The sequence below is a fragment of the Melospiza georgiana genome, chromosome 4 (assembly GCF_028018845.1).
Source record: "Melospiza georgiana isolate bMelGeo1 chromosome 4, bMelGeo1.pri, whole genome shotgun sequence".
Classification (NCBI taxonomy): Eukaryota; Metazoa; Chordata; class Aves; order Passeriformes; family Passerellidae; genus Melospiza; species Melospiza georgiana.
Window position 1 is genome coordinate 46,684,390 of NC_080433.1, and position 27,276 is coordinate 46,711,665.

The 27,276-nt window shown below is 38.7% G+C and overlaps 1 protein-coding gene across 4 annotated transcripts; it reads right to left on the reverse strand.

Moving 5' to 3' along the window:
- Positions 1-392: 392 nt before the first annotated feature.
- CPSF6 (cleavage and polyadenylation specific factor 6) lies at positions 393-27,276 on the reverse strand. 4 transcript variants are annotated; one of them, XM_058022016.1, is made up of 11 exons: positions 27,157-27,276; positions 16,461-16,670; positions 15,217-15,320; positions 14,334-14,479; positions 13,510-13,683; positions 11,917-12,421; positions 10,623-10,715; positions 9,511-9,626; positions 9,045-9,198; positions 8,259-8,453; positions 393-805 (listed from the first exon to the last, which is right to left on the reverse strand). In XM_058022016.1, the coding sequence occupies exons 1-10, from the start codon at positions 27,214-27,216 to the stop codon at positions 8,264-8,266; spliced, it is 1,752 nt and encodes a 583-aa protein (XP_057877999.1). In that variant the 5' UTR covers positions 27,217-27,276; the 3' UTR covers positions 393-805; positions 8,259-8,263. The 4 variants fall into 4 exon arrangements, with proteins under 4 accessions (XP_057877999.1, XP_057878000.1, XP_057878001.1 ...); XM_058022017.1 differs by having other exon boundaries at positions 8,259-8,450; positions 27,157-27,275; XM_058022018.1 differs by lacking the exon at positions 10,623-10,715 and having other exon boundaries at positions 27,157-27,275.

A 27,276-nucleotide genomic window follows, 5' to 3' on the forward strand; every position in this document is an offset into this window, starting at 1 on the left:
ATGAGAGATAAAAATTTCAGTGTGCTAAAAATCACAGACCTGGGACTATCTCACCTCAGAACAACTGACCACAGAGAGCTGCAGTTTTTACAGTTTTATAAGTCAATTAGCAAATTCACAAGCCACCTAGGTAAACACTGCTAAAAAGCAAAACAGAATTAAAGGTTTCACTTAACCACCTATTTTTGTATCAAAATTGAGTGGGAGAGCGCAACATTAGTATGTTTAACTCGCTGAATCCAAGATTAGGTTGAGGCATAGGCAAGAACTATTGCGATGTTTCTGAAGACAGCATCAATGTTTTCATTGTAACATTATCTTTAAATATTGCTGAACACATGACTTTCCCTGAGGTGTAAACATCAAATAACTTGAACAGCTTTACACATCAGCCCCATTAAACAGTTTATTACAACACTACATCTACTGTAATCAGTGGTGCTGTGTACAGACATTATATGAACAGTTTAACATGAACAAACTACTATAAAAACAAGCATTTACTTGACTTTTTTCAATTGCTTGCACATTATAATTGCCAAATGTATATAACCAGTAATAAAGTTGCAAAAGCTATAAGGTTTAAATCACACAGATTTCCCTCAAATAAAACAGTTAAGCAACATAAAAAAGTAAAAGAGCTACTGGTTACCATGTATGCAGATTTGCTTTATTCAGATCTATTCCTGTTCATATTATCCATGAATCCTTACAGGCTCAGTTCAATCACATGAAGCAAACTGCTGGACAAGCATCTTTCCTTGAAGAACGTATCTTGTCTTGCACGCTGTTCCTCTTCCTTCAGCTGTAATGTGTCAAAATTTGTGATGTAGATTTTGCTACTCCCCAAAACACACAGAAAATTGTTGGCTTATCTATACATACACAACTCGTGCATCTACTTCACCGTGATGTTAGCTAACATAAAACACCCAGAAGCAGTAGCTACTCATTTGAAGTTGTTTTTTAATACAGTAATTAAAAATAAGATTAATGCTGTTGAACAACGAAGTTGAAAGAATATAAACTTCACAGTTAAAGTATTGATGATAAAGAAATAACTACTGCTTCTGTGTCTGACTGCCAAATTTATATAGAACACTTCCTAAAGTATGCATTCTGCAAGAGTAACTGAACAAGAATTTAAAGTAATTTTACCACAATTAGATTTTTACATTTTTACCTGCCCACTTACATAAGTTTTAAGATGGTTTGACATTTAAGTAATTAATTGATTATATAATGAAGTGGATGGCTCACAGCTCAGTAACATTTAAAAGCACACAGAATCTGACACCAGTACTTCAAAAGACTAGTGGCAAGCTGGATGGGGTTCACATCTAAAAATACACATTTGCAGTTATGCACAAGAACCCACTTTTCAATTAATACAATGTAGATTTGCAGGTTTCCTCACCTCCTTGCCCTTGAAAAAACCCCAAGCCCTACTTCCTGTTCTCATCTATTTTGGCAAATCAAGGAACCACACAATTCAAAGTTAATTACTGTAAGAGTTCACAAAATACTTGGGATAGTATAATTTCATACACTGGATTTCAGTTGAATTCCATTACAAAACAATTAGCTACCTTAATTTCATTAATAATTCACAATTTAAACACTCAATTTCAAAATAGTTTAAATCAAGTTCTTTTAAAAACCCAACACATTAAATTATTCATTTGAAAACCAAGGCATTTAGAGAAGCAATTTCATGAACATGCAACAGTACACAGCTGTCAAATATTCTTCTATTAGTACAATATTTTCAAAGCTGGGAAAACTAAGTATGCAATTTTTCTTCATTTCCTCAAAATGACTGTTAACAATAACTTTTAAAAATTCCGAAGTATAACCAAGTATATCCTATACACTATAGTATGCACATAAACTAATCCCGATCAGTAAGTGAAATGTCTTCTCTTATTCACAGATTTTGTTCCCAGGTCCTGAATGCATCAATAACTACTTCTGGGAAAGTTCCTTCCCCAGAGGCCAGTGTTTCCATGGGAGTTATGTATTTCTGAAATTAATTAGTAGCAAAGTGACGAGGTGCTACCTCCACAAGAAAAACACGTTGGGAGCTGTGAGCTAAGTTAGCACAAACAGACAGGAGAGAATCTCAGTTTTCTAGTGGAGAAAGTCAGCACTTGACAGCTGTGAGACTGCACATCAGAATTTGCTGCTCTCATCATACAATTGCTGCAGCCAGAATTATGGATCTTGATTATGTCTATGGCAACAGTTAACAGATCCAAAGTGCCCTATATAGGATTTAATACTACCATAAGAAAGCTTCAGTTCCTGGGAATAATTTGCTATATCTGTAAAGGTACTTATGGATCTACAGGAACTTTAAAGAATGCACAATAAAGTGAATTTAGGATTAATGCTTTTTGGTATAGGGCTTTTAAGATGGTCAGCGCCACACTGAGCCTTAATTTTTAAAAACATGACCAACTAAAATCCAAAGTAGTGTACATTTCAGTTCCAAGTATTCTGCCACTGTATCTTGGCAAAACTGGAAACTCCTGTGGTTCCAAAAAGAAATAAATCTGTATGGATTATACCTGCATGCTCAGCCTTTTTCAGTATTCTACAAGCAAGTAGAATATTGAAGAAACAAAAAACCTTCTAAAAAATTAAATCTCTAGTCGGTATTTCTTGGCATCTTTTCCATCTGCCTCAAGCTCATACATAAGCTATCTGTCCCAAGCATGTGTTAGATTTGTACAATTTAACACCAGACAGCAATCAGTTTCTCAGCATTTCTAGCAAAATTTACCAACTCTATCCAAATTTCAGACTTAGGTGTTGAATGGAAATTTTGTGGTTTAAAAGTTAGGGGTTTATGCCAGAACATTGCACAAATGAAATCCCAGAACTTGAGTGATCAAACATTTCTATATTTATGCAAGATGCAACTTGAGCACTTTTTTACCCACAAAAACACATTCTTACAACAAAACCCCAGCAATTTCTTATATATATATATATATATATATCAAAAGCATCTTGCAATAGCAGCTCTAATTTTTCCCTTTAATTCAAATTATCCAAACAATCACATAAAAACTTTAAACAGCCTTTAAAAGTTTGAAAATTCTACAGCAATTTTAAAGCTGTATATACATACAACCCTCAAATTTTATTATAGTAGTTTATTTTCAGAGATTGGATTTCAATCTCACATGTTCACATTTCAGTAAAATGCACAAGATACATTTGTTATTATATCCTAGACGCTCCTATGAATTACTTCATGTAATTCTCTTTTATTTTATTCTATACATGAAGAAAAAGAAATACACAAACAAAAAAATCTCAGAGAAAATACCAGCTTAAAAGCCAAAAATTTCTTTTTAATTTAACCTACATGCCAGAACATCACAAAATACCCCAGATATTCTGATGCTTTAGCTGTAACATAGTGAGCAAGAAGGAATTTCAAGCTTGACTTTCTATTTGTATTTCAGCATGTAAGCACAGATACTCATGTGGTTCTGATCACTGTACATGTACAGACTATTTAATCAGCACTAGCATCTTCTCACATTTGTTGCCTGTTACCCCCTCTTATTTTGAGTGTACTTACCTGCTGTCTTTGCTCAGTCTTAGTGTATAATTTAAGATCAACACAACAACAATTTCATGACTGTATATCAATAATTTTACATGGGGGGAAATCCTCCTAAACTAACTTAATTTGTCAGGTATCTTTCTTCTATTATCCCAGCCTATCTATTCATCAAAACTAACTGATGAACAGAGAGGTGCGTTCAGAAAATTCAATCTTTAGTTTACAGGTTAAAAAGATATTAATTATTAGCAAGTATTTTTCACATTCATATATGAGGGAGAGACAAAAAGGTAGATCAAGCTGCCACATGTCTCTTCTTTTTTTTGGTAAAAAGAAATCTTAGTTCTCAAACCACAATGAGCAAAAGTAAAAAAGTTTTTTTTTTTTTCATTCTTTGAAGAACATTGGCAAACCAACATTTTCACTACTGTATTTCATATGCGCAAAAGTTTCTTGGGGAACTTTTCACACAGATCAAATTTGTCAAAACTAACGAATTCACAAATAAAGAAGCCCAGGATATGAGGAAAAAAAAATATAAGTGTGTCTACAGACACCTCAGAAGTCAGTAAAATTACAGCAACATATTTATAGAAAAAAGTAATAAAAGTTATTCATTTGAAAATAAGTGGCATAAGATATTCTGTTCATTTTTTAAATCCTCGTTTCACCGTCAAGAAAATCAATTCATCACTGAACATTAATAGACAAACTCTGTATTTCTGCAAAGCACCAGAGTAATAGTTAAAACAGATTTTAAGAAGCACATAAACCAGGGGCATTGCTTGCCCCTATTCATGTTATGCTGGATTGCAAATACTGAATCAGATGCACAAAGCATCATTTCTCTGGTGAATGCTAAATACAGAAGAATAGTGCCAGCCCCACATAAAACACACAGTTAAGAAAAAAAGAAAGAAATTAGGTAAACAATATTAATAATAGTTCAACACTGAGACCTGATATAATTCCAGACAGGTATATATACCCAGGTCTTGAACAATGTTACCACATGATTCACTTAATATTAACTAGAACCTTATTATTAAAATAGCCTATTAAAAGCAAGCATTTGCCAATTCATTCCAAGTTTTCTTAAAAGGCTAATTTCATACTTCACTTGATGTTTAAGTGGTTATTAGCACAGTTACAGAACCGTTCCAACTTAGAGAAGCAAAAATATAATGAATACTATGTAAGCCATCAGTACCACTTCCCCTCCTACTAACACAAAAAAATCTAACCATGTTATTTCTTCAATCACTCTAAAGCTGAGAGTAATTTCAGAGTGATCTGAGAGCAGAAGAAGCATACAAGCCTCAAACTTCAAATTATTTTGCTTACAGTGGTTTGAGAGCAGAAAAAATCAGAGAGTAAACATGAAATATGGAGTACAAAGTCTACATACATATCAACTGTTACAATGCTGTGGTTTTGTCTTTGCAATTCAATCCAAATCCAGTTTAAATAGGAAATAATCAATCAACCCAGTAACAAAAACATAAAATGAAAAACTTAACATTCAGCAGTTATAGAAATTCAGACAGATTAAGATTGGGACAACGTATCAGCTAGAAATACATTATTGATTCTCAGTTAAAAAAAAATTCTGCCTAACAAGTCAGGACTCATGCTGATGAAGTTACATTACTATTCTGTTTGTACACATTAATTCTGCTAAATATCGTTCTATTGGGTTCTCAGTTTTTTTGATTTATACAGGTTAGACACTTGTCTTAAATCCATTGTTCCCTTTTATTATTTAAAAAAATAATATTTTTTATAATTATATTTGCTTTCTATGAGCAAAGGCAAGATGTTCTAAAGAAGCATTCAGTTTATATATATATAGTAATTCAGGAGAATGGGTTGTCAATGTACATGAAGTTTTACTCAAGTGAAGGCACAAAAATCTTGCAACAATTTGATTTCAAATCATAAAGTGTACAAACAGAAGTGTAAATACCTGATATGGTACAACTAAACTTTTTAAAGTTTTGCTGTTATAAACATATTTTGTAAGTTATTCCAATTTAAGCCATCTCTATAAATGTAATACAGAACAAACAGAATTTCACTGTTCACAAAAGCTTTCACAATGGACCCTCAGAATCCTTCTGAACTAGACGTGTAACATTTTGGAAAAAATGCCAGTACAGTATCACAGTCATGACTATAGGTACACAATAAAGGAGAAATATAAGTGCCATTCATAGGGTGCAGGCACAGAGGCAACTTCATGTTTTCTGGCAAAACACAGTAATATGGGGAATAACTCGTTTCAGCACTGTTGATATTTATTAAATGACTGAGTGTTAAATCAGTTTATGAATATTATTCAATGTAAAAAATGAAACAAAAAATGTATGGGAACATACATCTTAGTGAAAATGAAACATACAAACCAGGAGATAACTGTATTTCTTTTATATGTGTGTGTGTGTGTATAAATATATAAAAACAAAACTACAATAAAGCTCTTCTTCATTAAGACAGAAACAAGACAAACTGTTTACAACTTAACTTAAATTCCAAATGCTTTACTTTACATGTAGTATACTAAATTTGGCAATTAAATCAAGTTCTTAGGACCTATTTTCTTTGCACAAGGGAATCTTACCAAGTCCCCCTTTTGAAAGAAAAGAGAAATCCCAGCACACAACAAAGCTGAAGGATCTTGCAAATATAAAGCCCACCTGAACTGAGACTGAAATCACAGCCTCAGTGCAAATTATGCTTCAGAAATTATAAAATGCAACCTAATGCTGTTTGACATATATTCTTGGGGTAAGAGTAGGAAATCTGTACTTGGCACAGTAAATCTGGATCTATGTGCATAACACTAAATACACAAAAATCAAAGCTAGATCAGTAAATTATGCCAAGGGTTAAAAAAAATTATTTTTCATTCCAGGCTATTAGCCATTTTTAGTATGCTTTACTCATCTCCACCAGAAGGAAAACACTCTGGAAATGTATCCATTACTCAGCTCAATGGTTACCTCTATTAGTAACAACTATTTGCAAATATCAAAAATATGCAGCTACTATAAAAGGCAAAAACCCAGTTCAACAAAAGAAATTACATTTACTTTTGTTATACCTGTATTTTTACATTCTCTTATTTTACAATTAAGAACCAGAGTTGATATTTTTACTAAATTCCAGAAATATTTCTACCAATCCATTTTTAATGGCAAAAAGTAGCACTAACAGAAATATACTGCCAACTTTATTTCAGCTGCCATGTTTCACCTTCCTATTTAAGCCTTTGATTCCCCTTCTTTAAGTCTGTTATTTCTTTTTGTGTCCCCTGCTTGTACATGAACCTGAAACAACATCCCACTTAACTCTCAACACACTTAGAGCATTTACTACCATAATTTGTTCTCTCCCAGAGGAGTGGCAGTGACAAAAAAAGCCTGACTGAAAAACTAACATTTAACACATACAGAACTGTATTTTCACTTAGGACTATACTACATTTTATTTGACTTTTGTAAGTTTTGCTCTGTAACATCTATAAATGAACTCCCATGAATAAAAAACACATGCATAAATCTGAAGTTAAATTTAAGACAGGGAAGCTGGGCAGACAGGCACGTCTACAAACTTCAATTTCAGTGCAGATGTAGTGTAAGTTCTTTCAAGAAGAGAAAAGGCCACTGGAGAGCCACTACTAGGTATGGTTGGTTTTTTTCAATTGTCAAATATAAGGAATCATGGGAATTAGGAATCAACCCTAAAAATGGTACATTATATAATGTCAACATTTCTATGTATTTTAAAGCAGTGCATTGAATAAAATCATTGTTTAGTGTGCTACTCTAGCTGTCTAGACATTTGATGCATACAAGACTTCAGATACATGAAACAAAAGAGCTTGTTAGTTTGTGAACAACCAGAAAAGAATTCTAGTGTTACATATTTGTTTACTAGTCTTCAGAAAATGACTTTACTACCAGAAGGGGGACGGACTGAAAAATCAGGGCGGTGGGCAGCAACTTGTAATAAATTGTACTGAAGGTTAATACCTGGATTTAGCTAGAAAGCAGAAGATACTGACAGGTCACATTTCATAACATAAAGAGCAAAATCTGGTTATATTTCCTGAATTTGACTAAAACTCACCAGAAAATAAAATAAAACAAAAGCAACACAAAACAAAACAACAAAACCCACAAAATCACCACCGCACCTGTGCAAGGACAACTGTATGGACACTGAAATAATCCACACACAATCTATGAAGGGCTAAGTGCTACAGTCTTTACAGAAGTATAATTTAAAATACAAAATTAGTATTTTTAAATACAATTAAGAAATGAAACTGTAAAACTCATAGAATCTTTCAAGATTACAAAGAGAACAGTCTGACTTATTGCCTTTTTAAGAAGTGGTTCAATCACGTTTCATAAAAACTGAGAACACTATTATCAGCCAAAATAAGAGAAGTGGCATGCAGAATGTAGAAGATAATTGCAAAAATACCTGCTCCCTGTCAAGATGAGTTAATTACCTGTTATTACTTACCTATGTTCATGTCAGGTGCTGCAAGAAGAAAGTGATTCAGTACATACTGAAGGATATTTAAATCCAGACATGAATGGTATATATAAATCTAGAGTGGTTATTTTAGTAAGTCGGTGAAACTCAAGAAGACAAAAGAAATGCTCACCTTCATTAACGGTGACGATATTCTCTCTCTCTGTCCCGTTCTCTGTCACGATCTCTGTCACGATCGCGGTGCCTCTCCCTCTCCCGGCTCCTTTCCCGGTAATAGTCATCGTGACGGTCTCTACTGCGTGATTTGTGCCGCCTACTTTTTTCTCGTGACCTACTGTGGTCCCTCTCTCTGGATCGCTCACGTCTTCTAAAAGAAATTACTTCATTAATTTTTTTCTTCAAAATATTTGCCATCCCCATGCCGGTTTTGTACTCTGCTTACGAGTACGAATTTGATCAAAAATAGGTATAAGGGTAGGATCTGTTCATTGTGACGCAGGTATGTTTTTGTATATAACATTAAAGATGCCCGGTACAAACACTGGTGGCTAAGAACTCAGTTACAGGTAGTAAGGGGCTCCCACTTTCTAATGTAGCAAGGAGAAGTCAAAGTACATACTCAGAATGGAGGATGACTGAAATCAGCTGGGGGAAATGCACCACATATCAAACAATCACTACAACATGGCTGCTAATCTGCATATGGAAAATATGGGCCAAAACCACTAAATAAAACTAAGAGTTAAATTGAAGCTAGTCAGATCAATTTTGAAAAGAGGGTTAATTAAAAGGCAGCTTTCCTAGGTTCAGGAAATCTTTATTTGGTTCCTTCACACATTTCCTGTGCAACTCAGCAAATCACTGACTTCTTACAAGCCTTAGTTTCTTCTCTGTAAACTAGTCCTGCACCACACCTTCTCTTTTCTAAGTAAGAGCAGATGGAAGAGGAAAGTTTTACCTGGATCCAGAACCATAAGACTTGGACTCAATTCCATGAAGGCAGTCCTGAAGAGAGCTAATGAGTACTTTGCAGCGATCATCTGCAGATACTTTGGACTGTTTGATTAAGGAAATCGCAGTTACCAAGGTCTCTATAGCACTTCCATAGTCCCCTGAAAATCATGTAAGATCAAGATCAGAAAATTATGCAAATTAAAACAGATTTTTATCTGTAACAGTATTACCATTTTGCATCTAGACAATTTACTCTAACACCAAATATTAAAATACTGTCCTGATCAGTACTCAGAAGGTTTTCTTAGAAACTAACAGAAGCACAGTACAAAATCAGTCATAAGTTGTATCTACATTCAGCATTCTATCAGGAAAATGTGGCTTCAGCTCTTTCAGATTCCTAATTTTTAAAAAATCCTATAAATTCTTTTCAGTTGGGTAGAATAACAAACACATTGAGTTTTACTAACCAGCACTGGCATCTGATACAGCTCTTGAAATGGCACTGCTTGAGATTGCCCTATTTCTATTCATGATTTCTTCAAATTCTGCTTCACTTAAAGGTGTCCTCGCAGCATCCATTTCTCTGCAAGCAATAAAACTAGTATTTAAAATGTTAAGGAGAACTTCAGAAGCTATCATTGCAATTTCAACAATCCAAGTTTGCAATTTTAAGCAGTGACAAACAGAAAAGAAAGCAGGATCTGGGTTTGGTTTTGGTTTTTGTTAAGGACCATCGTTACAATACAAAATCCTGAAAGCTTAAAAAAAAAAAAAAAACAAAAATACCCCAACAAACCAACCAAACAAAAAACCCCAAAGAAACAATTAAGACATTGCTGTATAAATAGACTTTTTTTTTGGTTCATCCCATCTATTTCAAACATTTGGCAGCACTTAATATTGTGCTTGACAAATATTTACAATTTTCGCAAAATCCTTGAAGGTACATAAATAGATATTCCCAACTGAATGGATGTGGAAATACATGTACATAGGCAATGCAGCTTTGAGCAAAATTAGAGAAAATTTTCATAACAGTACTGGAATCAGAACTATATGATCCTGTTTCCCAGATCTTAACTAAGACCAGAATGCTGTAACTTTTGAAAAACATATAGAGTTATCATCTTTAAAACACTCAATTTTCTGAATGATAGGTCAGCATTTTACAGCAATTTTTTTTCTTAAATTTCTGGTCAAGGTACTCCAATTTAATCTCCCTACTAGTCACAGTAAGGAGGAAGCAATAAAGCAGAATCCTTGTGCTCATTACACTTCAATTATCAGCTACCTATACAGGGTTTGCAAAGTAACAGAAGTAAACCTAAATTTTCCCAAAAGTTTTGCAGTGTCCTATTAGCCAGTCTCTGTGTCACATAGAAAATTTGGAGAAATGTGTTAAGAGATAAATGCTGAGACTGTCAAACTGGCCCACTGCTTGATATTTCTAGAACAGTGTTAGTTCTTCTGGTAGAAAGAAAATGCAGAATAATAAGCAATGCTATCCTCTTAATTGCAAGAAGTGGAACAAGATCCTATAGCCAGTTTAGCATAAGAGGAAATGTCTAAAAATTCATACCTCCCTGAGTTTTGAGTATTATTTTTCGTGTGCCTCCCATAGAATGGAATATGTAATTTTTCTCTTATGGACATGTTATTTCCAGTGAAACGCCTATGATATATAATTAATGACAATTTAAATAGTTATGGATGATAGCTTCAACATTATTAATGAAAATACTGGACAGTAAGTTATACTGTCCTATTCCCACTCCTTCCCTCCCCAGACATTCTATAAACTGCAGACAACCTTGATTTAGTCCATCAAAAAACACCCAACACCTTATATATTTTAGGCAATTAAGCCAAATGCTTGGATTTCTATAGGGTTTTTTTGTATGAACATCACATGTACACAAATGCTTGGGGGTTTTAAACTTTGTGGTAAAAAAAGAATCAAAGCACAGTATCTTTGCAGGAAACATTTTAAGCCAGAAAAGTGTGTCTCATGCTAGCAGTAAGATTATTACTGAAAAATTCAAATCTAACTATGTAAAATCGTCTCTTAGAATTTATGCCAAAATTTTTGACAAATACAAATATGGTGAAAATCAAGAAACAGCAGCAAGACAGAGATGCTTGAAATCACAGATGGAAAAGATGTTTCAAACAAGATGTGAAAAACTTGACAAGTCAAGTCAGGGACTTAAGAACTCTGTCACAGATAGGATTAACCACAGGAAAAGCCACTGCTACAAACACAGCAAGATTGCACCAAATGAGCAGAAACATCTTGATAGGAAAGGAAGGTAAAAGTCTTGCAGTAAATTCACACCTGGCTTTTAAGATAAACACTAAATTTTAATTAAATTCTGAAGAAAAAAGGGACAAGCAACAGTGCTGAAAGATGAAAATGGTATGACCTCAACATATGCACATATTCAAAAAGGAAAACTCCAGAGCATTCTTAAAAGGCAGCCTGCAAAGCACCATGATACAGGTAAAAGTCAGAATTTCAAGTTAAGACAGAAGCACAACCAGAAGCTGCTGCATAAGAAATGATATATAAGTTTACATGTAGAACACATGGAATGATGACACTGCCAAATACAGCGAAGACAAACAGTTCAGAGCTGAAAAGGGAAGTGAGATTACTGGTGTTGCATTTCAGGATTTTCCTCCTGCTGCAAATATGTTTCTCAGATTTAATCCCTTGGAGAAGTTAAAAGGGGCAAACTACAAGATCTGTGGGATCCTTTCTGGCCCTACTTATAATTGTTCCTAACATTTGCATTAAAAGGGAAAAAAATCAAATGCTTCCAACAAGAGGAGTAAAATCTGCTACCCAAACACATTAGACAAAAAGAACTCACCTTCCAGGTGGCCCATAGTCACCTCTGTCATATGGTGGAGGTCGGCCATATGGGTCTGTCGGAGGCGGGCCCCGGCTGTCTGAAGTGGGTATGCCACTATTGGCAGGTGGGGGGAAGAAAGCTGGATTCACATGTGGTGCTGGTGGTGGAGCACCTGGCGGTGGCCCAGGGAGATGTGGAGGAGGAGCAAGAGTCAGGGGTGGCCCAAGAGGGCCAGGTGGACGAGGGGGAAATGGACCCGGAGGTGGAGGTGGACCCTGCTGAGGTGGTGGTGGACCTGGTGGTGGCCCATAGCCTGGAACTGGTGGTGGAGGGCCTGGAGGAAGTGGCCCAAGTGGAGGCTGACCAAAAGGCTGTCCTGGAAACAGAACTGGTGGTGGTGGACGATCACCACGATTAGGAGGTCCAGCTAATGGAGGTGGGAGGACCTGACCAGGTGGTGGAGGGCCTGGTGGGCCTGGTGGGCCAGGAGGACCTAAGGGTGGACGTGGGGGAGTTTGTCCAGCTAAAATAAAAACAAACAAAAAACAACAAACAAATAAAATTGAGCGAATAAATACAAAGAAATAAAATTCTTCAGTTTGTTTTTTTTTTCCCAAAAAACGATTACAAAAAAGAAACCAACCCTTCCTCCCTGAACACTGTGCAACATGTCCAAGACATGCATACTCCTGCTTTGGGTCCAGTAGTTTAGAAAATTTTTAGCTTATTACAGATGTTCTGTATCTATTGAAACTAAACATCCAGAGATATCTAAAAAGAACAACATTAACTTGTACACTGACAACTCCCCTCCTCAAATCACTTAATCACCTGCTGTTGTTTCCAAAACCCCCAAGAAGATTACGAAAGCTAGAAAACATTACATCTTACTGCAGCTAGTCATTCATGTGGGGCTTAAGATAGAATATATAGTAAAAATATGGGAGAAGCTGTATTGGATACTGCAATTACATTACTTTCTCCAAACATTCCTTTAGATTCTCAGCTGTTTTTTCAATTTGACTATGTCCCTTGGACTGTTGGTAGACAATCTATTACTGAATGACATTTACTAAAAAGCACGTCAGCTGAAAAAAGAACTTCATGGCAGTGCAAACCTAACTGTTGAACGTATTTCTTCTATATCAGATTCCTAACTAAACATGAAGATCTCCTCTTCAAATTTCTGGTGTTTCGAGTGCCTACTAACTGACCACGCAGTGGGCATGAATCAAAGCTGAATTTCTGATCATATGCAAACTTGTACTACAATAAGGAAATCAGTTGCTTTACACTCCTCAACACGGGCAATTCTGAGCACATATAGCAAATCACAAAACTCAACTACCCTACACTGAAGCCAAATCTACTTGCTAATGTATATTGACATAGCATAAATAATGTATCTAAAAAAGCTCTTGCCTTGCTACCAAATTTACTAGGTCCAATTTCCTCTTGAATATCAACAAATGAACAGTCGAGTCCTACAATCTGGCTGTAAACACTGATTATGGCTCAGTACTGAATTGCCTTGATCTTAATCATTTCCCAAATAAGTATGCCATATTGAAACACATGTAAGATTGGAACTCCATATATACATAACTGTACCTGGGAAAGGTGGTGGTGGCCCTCCTGGTCCTGCTGGTCCAGGGAATCTGTCTCCACCTGGAATGGCACCTGGAAAGCGGCCCCGACCTCTGTTACTAGGTGGAAATGCTGCTCGTGAGCTTCCTCCCGGGGGACCAGCTTTACCTTCCCCAGACATCTGGCCAGACTGTGTGGCTGCAATGGCAAAGCAAAAGTGTCATTACATCGACCAAAATAGGGTGAAGTGTTTCAACCCTTGACCTGAAGTTTCATGCAGTGCTAAAGCATGACCCCTTATGAGCACCAACTTGCTCCCTGTAGCCAAACCCAATGCATTTGGGAAGGAAAACATTCTTTGCTAAAATACTAAGCCTCATACTAAAGGAAGACGATTGGAGAGACTGCCAATCCTTCCTTCCATGAAGCCCAACACCACACTGAGCAACACAAGACATGGTGCTAAAGTACAGCATGGAACCTCTCTTCCCCATTCTATCACAAATACAGACCATCCACACATTAGAATTCAGTCCAGTTTGTCTACAAATGTTCAATTTCTAAATGCTCTTGAGCTTTTTTTTTTTAAATAATTATGTCCACATGAAATTGAGAAAACATCCACAGCTGTTAAGACAAGAGTTGCACGAAGCTGCAACCCTCTGTCAGAATGCAGCAGCTCTTCAGTGTATGAAGCGATTTCTTTAAACAAAGATAGAAGTTAATTTACCTGGACTCTAAGTATTTTATGGCTATTTTAAACTGTGTAGAAATTACAAGATGCTGGGCTAAAAACCTGCCATTCTACTTTTTCTGCTTTTCCAAGACAGGACTTAAGAAAAGCTTACTTTTCCTTGACTGCATTTCAAATTGACTCAGAAACTGTTTATTACACGGAGTTACAACAGGATTCTGCCCATGTAATTCTCTTTTAGGCAACAAATCCATCAGCTTTTTGGAGGATGCTTCCGATCCCACACCCACAAGGGCAAACCTGAAAGGAAACAAAAACAGTTACACCACAATTTGTTCATCTTCTGACATCCTGACATCTCATGAAAAAGATTACACACAGTAAGCAAAGGAATACTTGACAACTAGACACCAACACAGGTCTTAGTCCAGTTTTCAGAACAGATAAAATAATTTATTCTAGGACATAAAAGAAGGAAACAAAACAGCAAGTACAGGATGCATCAAAGTTTATCCCAACAAAGGCAGCTTTTTGGCAGAGAATCAACAGACTACATAATGAATTCATATGATGAAGTTATTAAGCATACACTCATACACTGTGCTCATTGCTGCCAAAGATGCAGAAAGGCACATTCATGCAGTGAAATTTAGGTTGCCAGTGAAAAATGGGCTCAAGCAATTACTTTAAATAGCAAATAGAAAATAAAGATGTAAAGAAAGATTGAATAATGAAGGCTGGGGGAACAGCATTTACACTGAAGAAAAACAAACATCACCACCACACCAAAAAAAACCATTTAGAAATAGTCTTATATGAAGATTATCAATGAGCTTCAACTCACAAAATAATGAGACACACAGTACCATCACAAAAATTTATACCTGAAACTTAAGTCATTAGTATGAAATTGTATGGCAAATCATTTCTGGATCAATAAGCTAAGACGAGCAGTTCAAAGACTGACAATTATGAAAATTGAGAACTCCTTCCTCTACCAAACTTCAGTCCACATATAGAAAAAACCAAGTTCTTACCCTTTCGACTGGCCATTAGCACGGTTTTCAAAAAATTTTATCTCCAAAATGTCATTTACCCCCAGTGAATGAACTGCTTCAGTTAAGTCTTCATCTGTTGTCCACTGAAAAATATTTTTAATATTCAACTATGAGAGCTTATCTAAAACACCAGGCAAAGGGCAACTAAATTTTCCATGGATTTTTGAGTGTGTGTGTGTGTGTGTAATTGATCCAGAGGAATATTTTATTCATGCTGTCAATACATTCTGACTCTTGGAGCAGTCATTTTCATCTTACAATTCAACAATTAGTTCAGGTAATTCACGCACATTTTGCTGATTCCATTCATGTACTTCAAAATGGGACAACTTAAGTCAACAGTCAGGTCCTTTACTTACCCATTAGCTCCTGAAGTACTGTAATAACTAATGAAAAAAACACCCACAGTAAGAAATTATCAGAAATGAAAAAGAATTAATTTTTTAAATTTATCTTTAAAAACAGAATTTTGCGTATGTGGGCCCTGAAGAACTTGACTTCATGTAATCAGATAAAAGCTCAACTTAATTCAGCACTGACCAGTCCTTGCACTGTTTGCTTTACTGCAATTGTTTTTAAAGTACTTTCATTCTAATAAAATTTTCCTAAGGGCACCTACAGTTCAGTGAGTTATCATAAACCTGTTCTTCTTGGACAGAGAAATAAGCCTCAAGACAAATACCTGAAAACAGTTATGCTGAAAGAGTCACTGCCGATGGAAATGGCCTGGAAAAATGTGAAAAGTAATTTCAAGAAAATCCCAGAGCAACCTCTCTTTAAAATAAAACCTTCAGCAAGAGTTTAGGAAAAATTTGGCCTGTTTAGTAACCTTGAAATGTTTACAGGCATGAAGTATTTAACAGTTTAAAATAGTTTTCTTCTTTCATTTGGTTCTCTGAAAACCTTAAGAACACAGTAGCACAAATATGCTTTCATAACACTTTAAATGTGACAGAAACTCTCAAGTTTATATTTACTGAAGACTTTCAGGATTTTTAAGACATCACAACAGCTCCAGACAGGTTCTCTGAATTTCAGGTAAAAGGAAAAATGATCTCACAACCACAAATGAAAATGGAAGAAAATCAAACCAACAACAAAAACAACTGGGTTGTGATACACATAATATTTCAAATAAAACATTTTAAAGCAAAAAATTTTACAAGTAGTTACATCCATAATTAAAATCCCTGTCTACAACTACACAGCAGTAAGATACTTACCCAAGTGAGATTTCCAATGTACAAGGCAATTCTCTTTCCAGTATAGGTATAGACAACATTTGGTGCAGCTCCTTTACCTACATCATCCCCAACAGATGGCGGAAGAGAATCCATGTAATCACGATCCTCTGGAGCATCTCCATTATTTGCAGATGGAGAAATTACATCATCATATAAATCAATCTGATCATGCCCACCATATTCAGCCTCCTAAAATAAAAAAGACATCTTGATTATAACTAATATTACTTTTAAAACTTATTGAAGCAAAAGTTGTGATAACTGCCATGTTCCAGAGACACAGTAAGTCTGATCAACCACCTACAGAACATCCCTGTTGAAAAGCTAAGCACCAGTTTCCCCTACAGCAAAACATATAAAATTCTTATGACACTTACTACATTCTAAACCTATGTGGAAAACAATACTTCTGGCCACTGTTTTCCATGCCAATACTTTTGCCCTTGTAATATAAGCAGAAATCAAAAAATCTACAAACCCTACTCCCAGAATTGTACACATTAGAATGCAGAAGTTTCATGCTTTAATCCCAGATTGCAACTAAGTACCACACAATTGCTTACTCACTTCTCCCTCCCCAAACACTCCATGGGACAGATGAGAAAAATCAGAAAAAAAAAAATTCGTGGGATAAGAAAAGTTTCAAAACTGAAATAAACTGCCTGTCCCTGAGCAGTGATCAGCCTCTTCCACCCAACTCCCACCAGTTTATGTACTGGGCATGGTGCTCTTCCACCTGATGCGCTCCTATAATACAGCAGGACCCATCAATAAACTAGGTACATTGCATCTCATTTTGTGGTAGTTTATTATATAATGGGGTCCCTCAGCACGTGTTATCTCCTCCTCTGGTGACATTCTGACATCTTTTTTGTCTTTTAGACAGTCCACGATCATTTCCAAGATTCTTGGGCAACTGGGATATCCTATTTGAGCTCATTATATGGTCCCTGCAACCCATTTATTTCATGTAGCACCAGCTGCACGATGTGAAGACCACCTCCCTTTGAACATGCAGCCCAGCCCTGGCAGTCACTGGGGAGCTGGAGGAGCTGTGCTTCAGCACCAATCTCTTCCAAAGCAGCTCCTTGATTGGACTCCAGTATCTCTTTCAGCAGGAGTATAGGAGGCTCCAGACAGTCAGTCTCCCCAGGTCCATAACAGAGGGCTGGACATGGCCTGGAGTCTCTCTGGTGCTTTCTGTCAGACACTGCAGGTAGGGCCATTTGCCCTGGCTGCAGTATAGAGCACTTTTTTACATCTTGCCCTGCCCAGACTGGCCTGGGGGCTGCTGCATGAACTATGTAACATTTAATTTGTTCAAAAGCTTTTGGTTGCTCAGGGCCTCATTTGAAATCATTCTTCTTCCAGGTCATTTGATAGAGAGGGCTTACTTACAATTAGACTGCAATCTGGAATATGTGCACTCTCCAAAAACCCACAACACCTAAGAAAGCTTGGGTTTGATTCTTACTAGTTGGTGGAGACATTGCTGCTGTTTTGTTGATCACATCCACTGGCATCTGACAACATCCATCTTGCCATTTTATTCCTAGAAACTCAATATCCCATGCAGGTCCCTCAACCTTACTATGTTTTATGGTAAAAACAGCTTTTAGAATAATTTGGACTATTTTCTTCCCTTTCTCAAAAACTACTGCTGCTGTATGGGCCCACATGATGATATTATCAGTGCGTTGCAGGTGTTCCAAAGCTTCACCCTGTTCTAATGCAGTCTGGATCAGTCCATAGAATTGGCAGCGCTGTGTTTCCATCCCTGGGGCACTGGATTCCAGGTCTACTGGACATTCCTTTAAGTGGAAGTAAATTGTGGCCTCTCAAAGCTATTGAGGCACATTAGCAATGTCAGCTGTGGCAAACCACTTGGCAGCTTTTGACTGCAGCTCATATGGGAGTTCCAGCATGCCCAGTAGGGCAGCACTCAGCCACAGTGTGACTTCATTCAGGCCACCATAGCTCACTGTGGTTCCCTGTTATCCAGGCCATATGGTCCTGCTGATCACTGCTTGATTCTCCAGCTGATAAATCAGCTTGTGAATGGGAATCATGGACTCTCATTGGTGCAACGCTGCTGCTGGTGCAACGCCATGGTAGCGACCAGCACCTGTTCTCTGACCTTCAGCAAGCCCAACAGAAGTGTCCTCTGAGAGAACAGGCAAGGCAGGCAGCTGCTTAACTTCCTCCACTTCCAAAGCAGTGGTACTGAACTGGGTCCTTTTTCTGGGTCCTTGAAATACGCTCTCCTAAGTGGAGAGGGTCCAGTCTGTGCCAGGGATGCACAGAACCTTTCGGCCAGACACGGACACTGCTTCTGCCACACGTTCCCGGTCCGGCTCACTTCAGCCTCCAGTTTAGTCAGCTCTTGGGTTCCCCTCTCTCTCCAGAAACAGAAATAGGTTCTGCCCCTGCAGAGCTGGATGGCATTGGGGTACCCTGTGCACTAGAGCCTTCCACTCTTGTGGGCCTGATGTGCCAGGCCACAGGATCCCTACACTCCTGCAAAGCCAGCATGAAAACAGCATGCTCGGACAAGTTGCCACAGGCACTGGAATTCTTCTGGGTCTGTGGGTGACTGCACACTGTCTGGGTCATAACAAAGGTACTGGATACCTCTGTGGTGGCCCTGGGTGACAGGGAGCATCTTCCTTGAAGGGATGTCTTTCCTTCACACTCCACAGGAGTCACCTCCCCCGGCTGAGGCCCTTTGCCAATCACCTTGTCAATGCCCCCTTCCTTACAAGGTGATCCCAGCTGCCTGATTTCCCTACCCTGATTCCAAGCTACCAGCCCTGTTCCCCAGCATCCCAGCAGTGAGGTGATCCCCTGGGTGATGGCTGAAATCTCTTTGCATATCCCACAGCTCTCTCAGGGACAGGGACTGAGTGGTTCCCTCTTGTTCCACCTCTTCCTCCTGCTCTTGTGAGGGCTCTGCTTTGTTCTCCTTTGCTAAACAAACTCTCTTGTGCCCATTTCTCCTGGTGGGAAGGGGTGACCGATACCAGCAGGGCTGGTGCTCTGGGGCAGCTGCATCACCCACTGCAAGGGTCTGAGCACCTGCAGCACCTGCAGCACCTGCCACAAAGGCCTGAGTAGCCACAGTGCCTGTCACAGGGTTTGAGTAGCTGTAAAGAGTTGTCTAACCCTAACCAAGACCTGGCACACAATCATGATTCCTGGCAATAGAGCCACGTTTCAACCTCCCAAGGATATTCAAAATTTTCAAGAGCTACTGTCATTAGTCTGGCAGAGAAGGGGAATATGTAGGATCATGACTCCCCCACAGGTTAAGTCTCAGAGGATGAAAGGTAAAAGGTGTAATCATTAATAGTTTACACACTAGATAGATCACTCACAAAGTACAAAGATGACAGCAGAGCTGAGTACAAGTAAGAGATTACTTTCACAACCAGCAATTCTGTAGTATCATATGCTAGTGCTCACAAGATCATCAAATGCCTTCGGTTAGAAGAAACCTTAAAAATCATCTAGTTACAAGTCCCCTGCTGTGGGCAGGAATATCTTCCACTAGACCAGACTGCTCATGTTAAAACACAACACAACATCAGACCAGTTCCCACAGGTGAAAAACAACACAACAGGGAGCACACACTGGAAGTAAGGAGTTAAAGGATGGAGCTCTGATAATAAGCAGAATAACTGCTTGACAGTTGAGAGCATAAAATCAACATTGTGTCCAACAACTATTAAACTAATTAAGAAATGCTTAAAGAAATTTTGTTCTAGCATGTTCTGGTCAGATTTGTTGTTTTCTCAACCTGTCAAGCCCCATGATGGGTGATCAAAAAAGGGCTATTGTGCTTTAACTCCAGCTGGTAACTAAGTACCACACAGCCATTCGCTCACTCCACCCCCCAAACTCTGTGGAACAGGGGAAGAGAATCTGTGAAAAGGTAAAACCCATGGGTTGAGACTGGAACAGTTTAATAACTGAAATAAAGTGAAATATAAAAACAGTAATGGCAATGATGAAAAAGACAACAAAAAGGGATGAAATAATGCACAAGCCAGTCAAGGGATGCATAACCACTGATGCTCACCACATGCTGACCAATGCCCAGTCCATCCACAAGCAGCAACTGCCCCTCTGAGCCAACTTCCATGAGCTCCCTGTGCTCTCATACCTTGCTGCAGAACAGAAACTGCCTCCGCCAGGTTTTGGTATCAGAGATATTTCAGCACCCACTATGAATTTGTATCCAGAAACTCACAGAAGCATCCTGGACAGAATAGTTCAAGGTACCATATATGGCAGCTAGAGATAACCAAACTGGACTCCACAAAACACAGGCCACAAAGGTGGAAATGCTTGCTATAAACCCAAGATATGCACAACCATGATCAGAATAACCATTGTCTCAAAAATATAAAAAAATTATCAACTACTGTTCATACAGGGAAAGTGTAACTAAAACAAATAATATAATTGAAAACAGGTAAACTGAATTTTGGCATTGTGAATCAAGTGCATTTAATCCTCAGTAAACTGCATCGTCCCAATAAACTTCAATAGAAAAATCTCTCTCTAAAGGTAAGCTTATCACATTTAAATTAAGGGTTTCATATTTCACCTAGTCTATCCAGTTCTCAGTTTAATTCCTCCTACCATCATAGCTAATGAAATCAGGTACACAGAACTGCCTGAGACAGGCCCAAACATGACATCTTACAGCTAGATTAAGGTTGATGTCACAGGGCAATTAAGGAAATCCTCTGCTAAATGTACAGTAACTCTAGTCATCTATGTAAATGAATGATTACTTCAGGGAAGTAGAACTTAGTCTTGGTAGACAGATGCAAAAACACAATTACCAAACACAGCAGATGTATGCACACTAACCTGTCTCTCTGAGGTCAACACTGCCAAAACACCAGAGTGGGCAGCAGTTCACAGCTCTGCTGCAACAAGAAAGTCCTTTGAAACAGATCATTTGTATCACACAGGCTTTCAGGTCTCCGTCAGTGGAGAGAGAGAATTATTAAGGCAGCAGAGTCTGCATGTAATTGAGAGGGGGCAGGGCAGGCCCAATAGCACCAGTGTCTTAATTTAAATAAATAAGGACACAAGAGAAAACCTGATGTTGTTCACTAGAATTTCTTCTCACATCATGCTGGTTTTGCATCCAGCATGGAATTCATTCACTTACCAATCTGTCAGAGAAGTGTGTGCTTTGATGATTAAGAATGATCTGAACCAGCAACTCCAAGTGTAAACAGAAGAGAGCTGCCCTGGTGGATGTTGCACAAGATGCAACAACCCTTTCTCTTTCATACCTGTTCTGTGAAACTTACCTAAACACAGCCTTCCTTCCCAGATGCAAAAGAGGGAAAAAAGGACAGGAAGTGTTACTTCCCTAGTCTCAGCTATTTAAACAAATACTCTGCCTGTATCAGGAACCAGTTCTGACCTCTTCCAACTTTCTTAGTTACAAGAAGAACATCAAGCATGAAGAGAAATTATTTCTTCTTAACTCACCATCTTGCAGATAAACATGCTAAGAAACAAAGTGAGCACTGCTGTTCTGGCTCCCTCTAAAACCAAATCAGACAGCAATGCATTTCCAAAGCCTATGTTTTAACTAGACCACAGTCTGAAATATTTAATCATAAAATCAGGACTGAATTCCACATTCTGTGCTAATAGGTGGTATTGGGTGAAACATTCCCATATGAAAGCCATGAACACAATGAACTTCACTGTCCAGAAGGGACAAACTTAACATGTTATTTCTTATTAGGAACTTAGTGGTCATGCTTCCCTGAGCTGCAGAGAACCACTTACTTCCTTTACAAGTGCTGTTTTGGAAATGGCTTTTGTTGTTATGTAAAATTTCTTTAAGCAGTCCATACATCTGTTAGACTTGCCTTTTCTGCAGAACTTTGTCCAATTTAAGCATTAAACACTAACTGACACCTCCAAAAACACATTTAAAAATCAGCGAGGTAAATAGAGTTTCATTAAAAATATTTACTGTTGCTTCTGGGGAAAAAAAAAACTAAACTATCCAGCTTTCCCCTTACTGTTTTTTTCACTCAAGTTACCATATTTGTGGTCAAAAACTCTTTAAAGTTAGTATCCTCACTTTAAAAAAATAAATTTGTAAGTCCTAAAGAATAACAAGTTAAACACATAAAAATCTTTCTGGTCTTGATTAACTGCCTGAACACAGAAACTGGAACATTAACAAAAAAGGAGGTCTTTGATACATCTAAGATAGCAAACTGCCTATGGCAGAAGTGGACAAGTTTGTTAGACCACAGGATTCACATTTCCTGCACAGGCCCAAATGCTCTTGGCCCCACGAACGACACAGCAGTAAAATTGAAGCAACCCGATCCCTTGTAACTAAAAATTACAGAGTAATTACAGAGTTACAAAGAATAACTAAACAGCCAAAAGTAGTCAAAAATACAAACAAAACATACGTAGTATCACTGTTCACATTAAAACAAAGTGAAGAGGTGCCAGATAAGAAGGTCTGAAGTTTTTCTGCAGTTTGATACTTACCAATATACAGAAGTTACATCTTCCCAGGGCCCCTTTCAGCAGAACTGACAAAATGCATATGCCATCACACATTGTGGACATATTTTATAAGACATGCAGATCTGCCAGCTTATGTTTTTTCTGACCAGGACAGCCCTACTGAGCAGACATTTATTATATCACAAGGTGTCCATCCCCTCTCATGATAAGACACCTGTCTTTCTGATATAAAGGCTGTTCTTAATAACTGGCTTTAACTGGCCACTAAATGCTAGCTTTTATTAATTATCACACACAAAAATATTCCTTTGTGTTACAGATCTGAAGATGGTAACTAACACATTCCAAAGACACTGTAGTTCTCAGATAATTACCCTCTTAACCGCTATTCCATCTAAATCAGTTTTATTATCCAGTTACAAAATACAAAGGGAAGTCTTTCATCTCTAATTTGTTAGCATTTAAATATCAAAATAGAACACTAGAGGCATGTTTAGACATATCTACAATGCAACTACCCAAGTTTACTCACTAAGAGTATAAACCAAGCAAGTATCTTTTCCACAGCGCTAAAATATGATATGCTTAAATTCTTTTGTATCCTCTTTCTGATCAGAAAGATTTTTACATGTGTACAATAAAAGTTTTTACCTTTTAACTACATACATGGAAAGGACAAGGACATGTGGGAAAAAGCCCTCCAAGCATGAAAATGCAAAGCATCAGAGCATCAGGGAACTTGCTAACACATGGTCAAATTTTCATGACCATAAAAAAGCAATTCAGTTTGTTGGGCAAACTGGCAGGCAGCCTCAAGTCAGACCCAAACTGGCCTCCTGCACAGGCTCCTTATTACCTCTGCACCACACAGCAATATTCAGGGGTTTTGTGTATAAAACCACAGCCTCATGTTTCCTAAAGCATCCCAAACTTACTGAGGGTGTTCTGCCCTTGAGAGAAGGCCATCCCCAGCTACTGGTGTGCAGGTAACAGCTCTAACGAGCATCACAGACCTCCCTCTCCTGCAGGGCAAGATGTGCAGCATGGAGGGAGATGCTTAAGGTAAAACAGTCCATGCAACACCTATTTCTAACAGGGCACAAGCAATGCATGCACTAAGTACTGCATTTATGAGGCTGCCATCTCAAAATGAGATTTTAAATAAATAGATAAGACTGCTGGATGGAGAAATCAGCTTAGAAGAAAAAAATGAAAAATTACTCAACCAAGTTCTCCAAGAAAAAGAGAAAAAAAAGGAAACCGCAATTTAAACAAGAAATGTATTCAGTCAGAGCCAAATTGACTAAAGCTGTTAGCCCAAGGACAAAAAATAATATATTGATGAACAGTAAGTTAATAAACGAGTAAGAGGCAACAATGACAGACAATTGAGCTTCAGCTGGAATATGAAAGATGCATTTTCACTCAAAACATCCAATACCAAGTTAGTCAGCTCATTGCAATCAACACTAAATACAACCCAAGACAGTTTACAGCTGTCATGCATCTTAGCCAGCCTGTAAACCCATGGCTCTGTGGTCTTTATTTCACCTTTATAACCTACGGTTCATTTAGCACTAATCAAGCAGAACCTTCTCTTCCACCTGCTTGGAAAAAAGGCATTTAAAAAATCCCAGAATAGCCTCAAGGATGAGCACCTTGAGGTGTAGAACAAGACAAAACAAACAAGGGAGGTTTATCCAATCACAAGTCCTAAATGAAGGGTTAACTCCAGATGCAAACACAAGTCTTGTCCCAGCTTGGGTATAAATACAGTTATGTACTGCATACATAAGAACAGCAAGCTTCACAGTACATTTTTCAGTCCCTGTTACTGCCAAAACCAGTGGAAAGGGTTCTATACTCCAATTTAAAAATTATTAAGTCGCATTAGTGTAGAGCAACAAAATCAAAAAACAAATTCATTTAAGAGATAAAGGCAGTTTATTTTACAAATATGGTGTTTGTAAAATGCTCTCTACATAACCAAATTAATAATGCAAATTACTTTCTCCCTTTTTTTATTTGTCATCTTCACACATCCACAGAATTATGTTCCATCTTATCAATTTAAGCTGTCAGCTTCAAATCGGGAACAGCATTTCATGAATAAAAGTTTCTATGCACCTTTTCTCAATTATGTCAGAACTAAGAGGCAGTAACTAAGACAACTTGCCTTCTTTTATATACGACAGAAGGAAATGGGAGAGTGCAGAGGCATCGATCTCTTACAGTAGAACTTTTATATTGTCTCAAGACTTGCTCAGTTCAACAATATTACTTTAAATAGAAAGTCACAGAAATGAAATTTGGAAAAGAACAAACAGCAACTTTGGGGGGTGTGTGACAGAGAAAAAAAACACAGAAGAAAACCTCCTAAAACAAACAAACCAACCCCTCAAATTCAAGCTGATGGAAAAAGGGCCCTAGCCTCTTCTCACCTTTCTGCCCTATATTTTGCAAGATTTATGAACTGGAACAACAGACTGCAGAAATGCAAACCCAAGAGGGAATCAAACGGGGTGAGTACAGTGAAAAAAGCACAAGGTTTCCCTGCCTGCTGGATTAAGCTAAACTAAATTATAACAAGACTCTCTTCACCCACACCACCATGGTTATAGAGAATACCAACAGTAATTATGACCTGAGTAGAGCAGGACCGAGTGAGTGAAACAGATCATCCCCATCACTTTTGTTCCAGAACTATCTCTTTACACTATATTTACAGCACATAACTATGCTACTCTGAGGGCCTCTGCACATGCACACACGAAATTACACAAACAATACCAGATTCAAACGAGGGGTTTTTTCCCTGAAAAATCTGCTTTGTTATCGGTTTTATCTAGAATCGACTAAAACAAATTCAAGTTATCACAGAACCTCAAAACACGAACTCTTCTGCTGAATGATGTCTGTCCTAGAGTTCATTCCTGTTTAAACTCATACAGTGGGTCTTCAACTCTAAGGGAGAAACCTTCACATGCAGACAAGCTAAGAGCAAATCAGCACTTTCCATCTTCTCCTTTTAGCATGGCATTCTTTCATAGTATACCTTTATGAGATTATTAATACTTAGAATTACTGTATTAATCGATATCTGAAGAAATAATCTGCTGAGAAAGCTACAAGTTGCTAAGAAAGTTACATACTACCTGCGAATTCCAAAGCCATTATTTATTTCCCAGTTTTCTGCAGGGCATACAGCTGGGTCCCGTAGGTACGTGAAAGTGCAGTTGTTCCCGGTTATTTATGCTCTGGGGCAGGAACAAAGCAATCTGGGGCAACTCAACCTGGAGAAGTGCAGCGCTGGCTAACAGGGCAGATGGTATGCAAAACTGATACAAACACCGCGTTTCGGTAAGAAAAGTTGGCACACGGCTATTTGGTAAAGATATGGGGCAAAAAAAAGAGGAAAAAAATAGAAAAGTGGAAATACTAGAAAACTACTTATAAATCCAGTGAAGTTGTTTATTTCATCTATGTTTCCTCAACAAATATGAATTCGTCCTCTAAAAAAGGCTTGCGCCACTTTTTAAAATGGACGACAATAACAAGCAAGAAAAACAAACAGACAAAAAATAAAATATAAGAAGCTGGAGAGTTTCTCCAGCGATGCAGAATAAAGCCGCACGAGTTCCGCCTCCCCCGCAAGCGCGGCCGAGAAGCAGCCGCCGCTCGGCGGCTTTTGATTCATCTGCGAACAATGGCAGCGCTTCCCCTCGGCCGCCGGCGGGAAGGGGCCGCTCTCCCTGCCGCATCCGGGAGGGTCCCGTCCGCCGAGCGGGCACGGGGGAGCCCTCTGGGGCGGCCCCCGAGAAGGGAAGGCCGAGAGGGAGGAAGGCTGGTAGGGACCAAAAAGCGAGGGAAGGAAGGAAGGAAGGCGCTCGGCCCCCCCGCCGGCAGCGGCCGCCTCTCAGCGCCAGGCGCGCTCTCCGCCCAGCCGGGCCCGCCGCCGGCACCCGCGGCCCGGGCGTGAGGCCGCGCCCGCCCCGGCCCCGCGCAGCCCCGCGCTCGGCGGCGGCGGGAGCGCCCGAACAATGGCGGCGGCGCGGCCGCCGCGCTGAGGGCCCTGCAGGCGGCGCGGCTGCGAAGGCGGGCGAGGGCGGGGAGCGCGGCGGAGAGGCCGCGCCCGCCGGCCGCGCGTACCTGGTTGAACTCCTCGCCCACATCGGCGTAGATGTCGATGTGGTCCACGCCGTCCGCCATGGTCCCACCCGGGGCCGCCGCCAGCCGCGCCCGGCTCCCGAGCCGCCGCCGGGAGGGGGA

What these genes read in the sequence shown, in the direction of transcription:
- CPSF6 (XM_058022016.1), bottom strand. Translation starts at nt 27,216, where the DNA reads ATGGCGGACGGCGTGGACCACATCGACATCTACGCCGATGTGGGCGAG. An exon ending in GCCACCACCACCTTTCCCAG is followed by an intron (nt 12,422 to 13,509) that starts GTACAGTTATGT and finishes TTTTTATTTTAG; the next exon opens with CTGGACAAACTCCCCCACGT. An exon ending in AATACTCAAAACTCAGGGAG is followed by an intron (nt 9,627 to 10,622) that starts GTATGAATTTTT and finishes TATTGCTTGCAG; the next exon opens with AGAAATGGATGCTGCGAGGA.